The sequence below is a fragment of the Ascaphus truei genome, chromosome 22, assembly GCF_040206685.1.
Source record: "Ascaphus truei isolate aAscTru1 chromosome 22, aAscTru1.hap1, whole genome shotgun sequence".
NCBI lineage: Eukaryota > Metazoa > Chordata > Amphibia > Anura > Ascaphidae > Ascaphus > Ascaphus truei.
The window spans coordinates 6,745,586-6,756,862 of NC_134504.1; the positions used below are offsets into that span (position 1 = coordinate 6,745,586).

Sequence of the window (11,277 nt, forward strand, 5' to 3'; positions counted from 1 at the left end):
CATCACATACATTCATATATACACAGTATGTACACATCACATACATTCATATATACACAGTATGTACACATCACATACATTCATATATATATATATATATATATATATATACACACAATATGTACACATCACATACATTCATATATATACACACAATACGTACACATCACATACATTCATATATATACACAATATGTACACATCACATACATTCATATGTACACATCACATACATTCATATATACACAGTATGTACACATCACATACATTCATATATACACAGTATGTACACATCACATACATTCATATATACACAGTATGTACACATCACATACATTCATATATATATATATATATATATATATATATATATACACACACACACACACAATACGTACACATCACATACATTCATATATATATATACACAATATGTACACATCACATACAATCATATATACAAACACATATAGAGACACACAATCATATATACAGATACAATCATATATACAAGCACATATATTCACAGCATGTATATATACAAACAGATATATACACACAATCATATACACAGTATGTATATATATATACAAACACACACTCCCCCGCAGGGGGCGCGCTATCATTCTCTGCCTGGTTCTCAGGCCGCTCTCGCCGTCCTCTCGTTGGTACTGGAGGATCTGAGTGTGACGTGGATCAGGAAGCGACTCCTGAGAGAAGAGACCGTGTGTGAGTGTGACACCGGGAGAGTGTGACAGTGTGTGAGTGTGTGACACCGGGAGAGTGTGACAGTGTGTGAGTGTGACACCGGGAGAGTGTGACAGTGTGTGACACCGGGAGAATGTGACAGTGTGAGTTATAGTGTGTGACACCGGGAGAGTGTGACAGTGTGAGTTATAGTGTGTGACACCGGGAGAGTGTTACAGTGTGTGACACCGGGAGAGTGTGACAGTGTGTGAGTGTGACACCGGGAGAGTGTGACAGTGTGTGAGTGTGACACCGGGAGAGTGTGACAGTGTGTGAGTGTGACACCGGGAGAGTGTGACAGTGTGTGACACCAGGAGAGTGTGACAGTGTGTGAGTGTGACAGCGGGAGAGTGTGACAGTGTGTGACACCGGGAGAGTGTGACAGTGTGTGAGTGTGACAGTGTGTGACAACGGGAGAGTGTGACAGTGTGTGACAACGGGAGAGTGTGACAGTGTGTGTACAGTGTGTGACACCGGGAGAGTGTGACAGTGTGTGAGTGTGACACCGGGAGAGTGTGACAGTGTGTGAGTGTGACACCGGGAGAATGTGACAGCGTGTGTGTGTGTGTGACACCGGGAGAGTGTGACAGTGTGTGAGTTTGACACCGGGAGAGTGTGACAGTGTGTGACAACGGGAGAGTGTGACAGTGTGTGACACCGGGAGAGTGTGACAGTGTGTGAGTGTGACACCGGGAGAGTGTGACAGTGTGTGAGTGTGACACCGGGAGAGTGTGACAGTGTGTGAGTGTGACACCGGGAGAGTGTGACAGTGTGTGACACCGGGAGAGTGTGACAGTGTGTGACAACGGGAGAGTGTGACAGTGTGTGACAACGGGAGAGTGTGACAGTGTGTGACACCGGGAGAGTGTTACAGTGTGTGAGTGTGACACCGGGAGAGTGTGACAGTGTGTGAGTATGACACCGGGAGAGTGTGACGGTGTGTGACACCGGGAGAGTGTGACAGTGTGTGACACCGGAAGAGTGTTACAGTGTGTGACACCGGGAGAGTGTCACAGTGTGTGTGTGTGTTACAGTGTGTGACACCGGGAGAGTGTTACAGTGTGTGACACCGGGAGAGTGTTACAGTGTGTGACACCGGGAGAGTGTTACAGTGTGTGACACCGGGAGAGTGTTACAGTGTGTGACACCGGGAGAGTGTTACAGTGTGTGACACCGGGAGAGTGTTACAGTGTGTGAGTGTGCGACACCGGGACAGTGTGAGTGTGTGACTGTGTGTGACACCGGGAGAATGGGAGAGTGTGACACCGGGAGAGTGTCAGAGTATGCGTGAGTGTGTGACACCGGAGTGTGTGTATGTTAGAGAGTGACAGTGTGACACCATGAGTGTGTTAAAGAGAGTGTGAAGGTGTGAGACCGGAAGAGTGTGAGTGACAACATGAGTGATAGTGTGACAGAGGGGGAGAGTGTGTGTGTGAATGTGACAGAGGGGGAGAGTGTGTGTGAATGTGACAGAGGGGGAGTGTGTGTGTGTGTGTGTGTGTGTGTGTGTGTGTGTGACGGGGGGGAGAGAGAGAGAGTGTGTGTGTGTGTGTGTGTCAGAGAGGAAGAGGGGGGGTGATGGAGGAGGGTAGAAAGGGGGTGGGAGATGCAGAGATGGAGATTAGTTACTCACTTGGGACCCCGCTGTCTCCGCAGGAACATGTCTCGAGCCGCAGGAAGAGGCGGGAGCCTGAAGGACAAACTGGACGGGAATGAGTTGGATCTCAGTCTGAGCGACATGACTGAGATCCCAGTGCGGGAGCTCGTAAGTTACTGTGTGGATGGATGTGTGTGTATACAACCCCCCGCTCCGCCATATAGGTGCACCACCCTATATCGTGTGACACTGAGACCTACAAACCCCCCGACCCCACCTGTCACCCTATATACAGACAACCCCCGCCCCCATGTGCTACCCTATATACAGACACCCCCTCCCTCCCGCGTGCCACCCCATATACAGACACCCCCCCTCCCAACCCATATACAGACACCCCCCCTCCCAACCCATATACAGACACTCCCCCCCCCCCCCCCCTGCGTGCCACCCTATATACACGCACCTCCCTGTGTTCACTCCTCTCTTATATTCCAGGCGGCCCTCCCCAAAGCCTCTGTGCTGGATTTGTCGTGTAACAATCTGATCACAATACCGGTGAGAGGCTGCGCTTCTGTGCGGGGGGAGGTGGGGATGCATCGCATATGGCAGTCGCTGCAGGAGGCGCATGGTGTGTCTGGCACGTGCTGCGGGGGAGGGGAGGCGCGCCTGGCACTCGCTGCGGGGGAGGGGAGGCGCCTGGCACTGGCTGCGGGGGAGGGGAGGCGTGCCTGGCACTCGCTGCGGGGGAGGGGAGGCGCCTGGCACTCGCTGCGGGGGAGGGGAGGCGCCTGGCACTGGCTGCGGGGGAGGGGAGGCGCGCCTGGCACTGGCTGCGGGGGAGGGGAGGCGTGCCTGGCACTCGCGGCGGGGGAGGGGAGGCGCGCCTGGCACTGGCTGCGGGGGAGGGGAGGCGCGCATGGCACTCGCTGCGGGGGAGGGGAGGCGCGTCTGGCACTCGCTGCGGGGGAGGGGAGGCGCGCCTGGCACTGGCTGCGGGGGAGGGGAGGCGCGCCTGGCACTCGCTGCGGGGGAGGGGAGGCGCGCCTGGCACTCGCTGCGGGGGAGGGGAGGCGCGTCTGGCACTCGCTGCGGGGGAGGGGAGGCGCGCCTGGCACTCGCTGCGGGGGAGGGGAGGCGCCTGGCACTGGCTGCGGGGGAGGGGAGGCGCGCCTGGCACTGGCTGCGGGGGAGGGGAGGCGCGCCTGGCACTCGCTGCGGGGGAGGGGAGGCGCGCCTGGCACGTGCTGCGGGGGAGGGGAGGCGCCTGGCACTCGCTGCGGGGGAGGGGAGGCGTGCCTGGCACTCGCGGCGGGGGAGGCGCGCCTGGCACGTGCTGCGGGGGAGGGGAGGCGCGCCTGGCACTCGCTGCGGGGGAGGGGAGGCGTGCCTGGCACTCGCTGCGGGGGAGGGGAGGCGCGCCTGGCACTCGCTGCGGGGGAGGGGAGGCGCGCCTGGCACTGGCTGCGGGGGAGGGGAGGCGCGCCTGGCACTGGCTGCGGGGGAGGGGAGGCGCCTGGCACTCGCTGCGGGGGAGGGGAGGCGCCTGGCACTCGCTGCGGGGGAGGGGAGGCGCCTGGCACTCGCTGCGGGGGAGGGGAGGCGCGCCTGGCACTGACTGCGGGGGAGGGGAGGCGCCTGGCACTCGCTGCGGGGAAGGGGAGGCGCGCCTGGCACTGACTGCGGGGGAGGGGAGGCGCCTGGCACTCGCTGCGGGGGAGGGGAGGCGCCTGGCACTCGCTGCGGGGGAGGGGAGGCGCCTGGCACTCGCTGCGGGGGAGGGGAGGCGCGTCTGGCACTCGCTGCGGGGGAGGGGAGGCGCGTCTGGCACGTGCTGCGGGGAAGAGGAGGCGCGTCTGGCACTCGCTGCGGGGGAGGGGAGGCGCGCCTGGCACTCGCTGCGGGGGAGGGGAAGCGCGCCTGGCACTCGCTGCGGGGGAGGGGAGGCGCGTCTGGCACTCGCTGCGGGGGAGGGGAGGCGCCTGGCACTCGCTGTGGGGGAGGGGAGGCGTGCCTGGCACTCGCTGCGGGGGAGGGGAGGCGCGCCTGGCACTCGCTGCGGGGGAGGGGAGGCGCGCCTGGCACGTGCTGCGGGGGAGGGGAGGCGCCTGGCACTCGCTGCGGGGGAGGGGAGGCGCGCCTGGCACTGGCTGCGGGGGAGGGGAGGCGCCTGGCACTCGCTGCGGGGAAGGGGAGGCGCGCCTGGCACTCGCTGCGGGGGAGGGGAGGCGCGCCTGGCACTGGCTGCGGGGGAGGGGAGGCGCGCCTGGCACTGACTGCGGGGGAGGGGAGGCGCCTGGCACTCGCTGCGGGGGAGGGGAGGCGCGTCTGGCACTCGCTGCGGGGGAGGGGAGGCGCCTGGCACTCGCTGCGGGGGAGGGGAGGCGCCTGGCACTCGCTGCGGGGGAGGGGAGGCGCGTCTGGCACTCGCTGCGGGGGAGGGGAGGCGCCTGGCACTGACTGCGGGGGAGGGGAGGCGCGCCTGGCACTCGCTGCGGGGGAGGGGAGGCGCCTGGCACTCGCTGCGGGGGAGGGGAGGCGCCTGGCACTCGCTGCGGGGGAGGGGAGGCGCCTGGCACTCGCTGCGGGGGAGGGGAGGCGCGCCTGGCACTCGCTGCGGGGGAGGGGAGGCGCCTGGCACTGACTGCGGGGGAGGGGAGGCGCGCCTGGCACTCGCTGCGGGGGAGGGGAGGCGCGCCTGGCACTGGCTGCGGGGGAGGGGAGGCGCCTGGCACTCGCTGCGGGGGAGGGGAGGCGCCTGGCACTGGCTGCGGGGGAGGGGAGGCGCCTGGCACTCGCTGCGGGGGAGGGGAGGCGCGCCTGGCACTGGCTGCGGGGGAGGGGAGGCGCGCCTGGCACTGGCTGCGGGGGAGGGGAGGCGCGCCTGGCACTCGCTGCGGGGGAGGGGAGGCGCGCCTGGCACTCGCTGCGGGGGAGGGGAGGCGCGCCTGGCACGTGCTGCGGGGGAGGGGAGGCGCCTGGCACTCGCTGCGGGGGAGGGGAGGCGTGCCTGGCACTCGCGGCGGGGGAGGGGAGGCGCGCCTGGCACGTGCTGCGGGGGAGGGGAGGCGCGTCTGGCACTCGCTGCGGGGGAGGGGAGGCGCCTGGCACTCGCTGCGGGGGAGGGGAGGCGCCTGGCACTCGCTGCGGGGGAGGGGAGGCGCGCCTGGCACTCGCTGCGGGGGAGGGGAGGCGCGCCTGGCACTCGCTGCGGGGGAGGGGAGGCGCGCCTGGCACTCGCGGCGGGGGAGGGGAGGCTCCTGGCACTCGCTGCGGGAGAGGGGAGGCGCCTGGCACTCGCTGCGGGGGAGGGGAGGCGCGCCTGGCACTCGCTGCGGGGGAGGGGAGGCGCCTGGCACTGACTGCGGGGGAGGGGAGGCGCGCCTGGCACTCGCTGCGGGGGAGGGGAGGCGCGCCTGGCACTGGCTGCGGGGGAGGGGAGGCGCGCCTGGCACTCGCTGCGGGGGAGGGGAGGCGCGCCTGGCACTGGCTGCGGGGGAGGGGAGGCGCGCCTGGCACTCGCTGCGGGGGAGGGGAGGCGCGCCTGGCACTGGCTGCGGGGGAGGGGAGGCGCGCCTGGCACTCGCTGCGGGGAAGGGGAGGCGCATCTGGCACTGACTGCGGGGGAGGGGAGGCGCCTGGCACTCGCTGCGGGGGAGGGGAGGCGCGCCTGGCACTGACTGCGGGGGAGGGGAGGCGCCTGGCACTCGCGGCGGGGGAGGGGAGGCGCGCCTGGCACTGGCTGCGGGGGAGGGGAGGCGCGCCTGGCACTCGCGGCGGGGGAGGGGAGGCGCGCCTGGCACTGGCTGCGGGGGGAGGGGAGGCGCGCCTGGCACTCGCTGCGGGGGAGGGGAGGCGCGCCTGGCACTCGCTGCGGGGGAGGGGAGGCGCGCCTGGCACTGGCTGCGGGGGAGGGGAGGCGCGCCTGGCACTCGCTGCGGGGAAGGGGAGGCGCGTCTGGCACTTGCTGCGGGGGAGGGGAGGCGCCTGGCACTCGCGGCGGGGGAGGGGAGGCGCGCCTGGCACTGGCTGCGGGGGAGGGGAGGCGCGCCTGGCACTCGCTGCGGGGGAGGGGAGGCGCGCCTGGCACTGGCTGCGGGGGAGGGGAGGCGCGCCTGGCACTCGCTGCGGGGGAGGGGAGGCGCCTGGCACTCGCTGCGGGGGAGGGGAGGCGCCTGGCACTCGCTGCGGGGGAGGGGAGGCGCGCCTGGCACTCGCGGCGGGGGAGGGGAGGCGCGCCTGGCACTCGCTGCGGGGGAGGGGAGGCGCGCCTGGCACTCGCTGCGGGGGAGGGGAGGCGCGCCTGGCACTCGCTGCGGGGGAGGGGAGGCGCGCCTGGCACTGGCTGCGGGGGAGGGGAGGCGCGCCTGGCACTGGCTGCGGGGGAGGGGAGGCGCCTGGCACTCGCTGCGGGGGAGGGGAGGCGCGCCTGGCACTCGCTGCGGGGGAGGGGAGGCGTGCCTGGCACTTGCTGCGGGGGAGGGGAGGCGTGCCTGGCACTCGCTGCGGGGGAGGGGAGGCGCGCCTGGCACTCGCTGCGGGGGAGGGGAGGCGCGCCTTGCACTGGCTGCGGGGGAGGGGAGGCGCCTGGCACTCGCTGCGGGGGAGGGGAGGCGCGCCTGGCACTCGCTGCGGGGGAGGGGAGGCGCGCCTGGCACTCGCTGCGGGGGAGGGGAGGCGCGCCTGGCACTGGCTGCGGGGGAGGGGAGGCGCGCCTGGCACTGGCTGCGGGGGAGGGGAGGCGCCTGGCACTCGCTGCGGGGGAGGGGAGGTGCGCCTGGCACGTGCTGCGGGGGAGGGGAGGCGCCTGGCACTCGCTGCGGGGGAGGGGAGGCGCGCCTGGCACTGGCTGCGGGGGAGGGGAGGCGCCTGGCACTCGCTGCGGGGGAGGGGAGGCGCCTGGCACTCGCTGCGGGGGAGGGGAGGCGCGCCTGGCACTGGCTGCGGGGGAGGGGAAGCGCGCCTGGCACGTGCTGCGGGGGAGGGGAGGCGCGCCTGGCACTCGCTGCGGGGGAGGGGAGGCGCGCCTGGCACTCGCTGCGGGGGAGGGGAGGCGCGCCTGGCACGTGCTGCGGGGGAGGGGAGGCGCCTGGCACTCGCTGCGGGGGAGGGGAGGCGCGCCTGGCACTGGCTGCGGGGGAGGGGAGGCGCCTGGCACTCGCTGCGGGGGAGGGGAGGCGCCTGGCACTCGCTGCGGGGGAGGGGAGGCGCGCCTGGCACTGGCTGCGGGGGAGGGGAAGCGCGCCTGGCACTCGCTGCGGGGGAGGGGAGGCGCCTGGCACTCGCTGCGGGGGAGGGGAGGCGTGCCTGGCACTCGCTGCGGGGGAGGGGAGGCGCGCCTGGCACTGGCTGCGGGGGAGGGGAGGCGCGCCTGGCACTCGCTGCGGGGGAGGGGAGGCGCCTGGCACTGGCTGCGGGTGAGGGGAGGCGCGCCTGGCACGTGCTGCGGGGGAGGGGAGGCGCCTGGCACGTGCTGCGGGGGAGGGGAGGCGCCTGGCACTTGCTGCGGGGGAGGGGAGGCGCGCCTGGCACTCGCTGCGGGGGAGGGGAGGCGCCTGGCACTGACTGCGGGGGAGGGGAGGCGCCTGGCACTCGCTGCGGGGGAGGGGAGGCGCGCCTGGCACTGGCTGCGGGGGAGGGGAGGCGCCTGGCACTGACTGCGGGGGAGGGGAGGCGCGCCTGGCACTCGCTGCGGGGGAGGGGAGGCGCGCCTGGCACTGACTGCGGGGGAGGGGAGGCGCCTGGCACTCGCTGCGGGGGAGGGGAGGTGTGCCTGGCACTCGCTGCGGGGGAGGGGAGGCGCGCCTGGCACTCGCTGCGGGGGAGGGGAGGCGCGCCTGGCACTCGCTGCGGGGGAGGGGAGGCGCCTGGCACTCGCTGCGGGGGAGGGGAGGCGTCTGGCACTCGCTGCGGGGGAGGGGAGGCGCGCCTGGCACTGGCTGCGGGGGAGGGGAGGCGCGTCTGGCACTCGCTGCGGGGGAGGGGAGGCGCGCCTGGCACTCGCTGCGGGGGAGGGGAGGCGCGCCTGGCACTCGCGGCGGGGGAGGGGAGGCGCGCCTGGCACTCGCGGCGGGGGAGGGGAGACGCACCTGGCACTCGCTGCAGGGGAGGGGAGGCGCGCCTGGCACTCGCTGCGGGGGAGGGGAGGCGCGCCTGGCACTCGCGGCGGGGGAGGGGAGGCGCGCCTGGCACTGGCGGCGGGGGAGGGGAGGCGCGCCTGGCACTCGCTCTGACGCTCCTGTTTCTCAGGGCGAGTTCTGCTCTCTGACCCACATCGTTCGGTTGGACCTCAGTAAGAACCAGCTGCTGCAGCTTCCTCCGGACTTCGGGCGGCTCATAAACCTACAGCACCTGGACCTGCTGCAGAACCGCTTGGAAGTGCTGCCCGTCAGCTTCGCCCAGCTCAAGGTAAAGCACCCAGGGGGGGGCTCGCTGGGCCTGGCATCGCCAGCAGCCCCTGGCACGCTCGCCCTCACGCCGGTCTCGTTTCTGTGCAGAGCCTGAAGTGGTTGGACTTGAAGGATAACCCCCTGAACCCCACTCTGGCCAAGACGGCTGGGGACTGTCTGGACGAGAAGCAGTGCAAAGAGTGTGCACTGAGGGTGAGTGCGGGGTGAGCTCTGACAAGGAGGGAGGAAGGGGCCCTAGCCTGTGTGAGCGACACATCCACAATCCTCTCTGTTTTGGGCAGGTTCTGCTGTACATGAAGACGGTTCAGTCTGATCAGGACAGAGAGACACAGCGCAAGCTCATGGGGAGAGGGGTAAGTAGCCGAGGGAAGACCCGACTTCAGTGTCAGGTTTAACACCTCTGCGTGTAACCTCTGCGGTCTGTCCTGGGACCTCTTCTCCCTACACACCCTCTCTAGGTGTCTCTGAATGTCTCTCCGCTATATCATCCCATCCCATCCGACTCCTCCCTAACATTCTCCCCTCACGATTTTTCTTCTGTAACATTGCAAAGATTCGCCCTTTCCAGCTAGAAACCCTAACTCAGGCCCCCATTCTCTCCCGTCTCGACTACTGTAACCTCCTGCTGTCCGGCCTTCCTGTCTCCCCTACAATCTATCCTAAACGCTGCTGCCAGAAACACTCTACCCTTTCCTAAATCTGTCTCAGCGTCTCCCCTGCTGAAATCCCTCTCCTGGCTTCCGATCAAATCCCGTATTACGCACAAGATTCTCTGCCTCACTATACCTCCTCTTCCCCTCCTAATCTCTCACTATACCCTCCTTACATCTCACCTAATTTCTCACTACCCTCCTCTGCTCCTCACCCTAATCTCACTATACCCTCCTTACATCTCACCCTAATCTCTCACTATACCCTCCTCTGCCCCTCCTTACATCTCACCCTAATCTCTCACTATACCCTCCTCTGCCCGTCCTTACATCTCACCCTTATCTCACTATACCCTCCTCACCCCAATATCTCACTATACCCTCCTCTGCCTCTCCTCACATCTCGCCCTAATATCTCACTATACCCTCCTCTGCCCCTCCTTACATCTCACCCTATCTCACTATACCTCCTCACCCCAATATCTCACTATACCTCCTCTGCCCCTCCTTACATCTCACCCTAATATCTTACTATACCCTCCTCTACTTCTCACCCTAATATCTCACTATACCCTCCTCTGCCCATCTTAAATCTCATCCCTAATTTCTCGTATACACCTGCCTGACTCTTGAATTTTGCTCAAGGATGTCTTCTCTCTACCCTACTCTAAAGCCCTCTCCCGCCTTAAACCTTTCTCACTGACTGCCCCGCACCTCTGGAATGCCCTTCCCCTCAATACCCGACCAGCACCCTCTCTATCCACCTTTAGGCCCCAATGTAAACCAGCGGCTCTGTACTAAAGCATTTAGTTAGCTCCGTGACTGACACTATATATCCCTGCAGACGCACTTACCCGCACACCCTCCTGTCTCTGCGTTCTAATTTACCACCTAGATTGGAAGCTCTTTGGGCAGGAACACCCTTTTCTAATGCTACCTTTATGTCACCCCTGCAAAGCGCTATGTACATGGAAGGCGCACTACACGTACATGCTTCTTTATATAGCGACTAGCTGAGAGACCCGGCGTTGCCCGGGAGTAAAATGTCCCGCTCCCTCCTCTCTCTCTCTCCACTCCCCCTATCTGTTTCTCCACTCCCCCCTATTTCTCAGCAGATTGGGCATAAAACCAGCAAGTAAATAACATGAGGCAAAGGGAGAACCGGCACGGGGGAGGTGAGGGATGCCCTGGGGGGAGGGGGGAGAGGCGTGGGACGCCCGGGGGGAGGTGAGGGATGCCCAGGGGGAGGGGGAGAGGTGTGGGACGCCCGGGGGGATGTGAGGGATGCCCAGGGGGAGAGGTGTGGGACGCCCGGGGGGAGGCGTGGGATGCCCGGGGGGAGGGGGAGAGGCGTGTGATGCCCCGGGGGGAGGGGGAGAGGTGTGGGACGGCCCGGCCGCAGGCGGCTCTCGCCGTAAATCTGCGTGTTCCTTGCAGCGCAGAAGCAGAGACGGGAGACTGAGCAGCGGCAGCGAGAGGAGCAGGAGCGCGAGCTGCGGCGCAGGGAGAAGGCGCAGCAGAAAGAGCGCAAGAGGCGGGACTACATCGCGCTGCAGCCGCGCAGAGGGAGATCAAGAAGAAGACCGAGCGAGAGAACTCGGACCCGCACAGTGAGTGGCCGAGGGGACCTACTCGCCCTCCGCACAGACCCTCGGACTGTCCTGTCCCACCTTCTGACCCCATGACTGTCCCAGGGTCCCCTACGGAGCGGTCCGCGTCCCAAGCAGGACACGAAAGCCTTATAATACAAAGTACAACCTATTGCAGGCTGTGGGTATCGCCGGTGACACCCCGCCACGCGTGGTTCTGTTTTATACTAGCGATGTAAATCTCCCGTGGCAGGAACAGAGCAGAACGCCCGAGGCCTCGTACA

At 66.3% G+C, this 11,277-nt stretch overlaps 1 protein-coding gene across 1 annotated transcript; it reads left to right on the forward strand.

Annotated features, from left to right (window-relative positions):
* Positions 1-644: 644 nt before the first annotated feature.
* LRRC59 (leucine rich repeat containing 59) lies at positions 645-11,269 on the forward strand. The gene is given in 8 exon segments (XM_075579815.1): positions 645-729; positions 2,404-2,512; positions 2,843-2,902; positions 8,594-8,752; positions 8,842-8,946; positions 9,036-9,111; positions 10,842-10,958; positions 10,961-11,269. Coding segments are annotated over 7 exon segments (894 nt in total). The 5' UTR covers positions 645-729; positions 2,404-2,407; the 3' UTR covers positions 11,233-11,269.
* Positions 11,270-11,277: the final 8 nt, after the last annotated feature.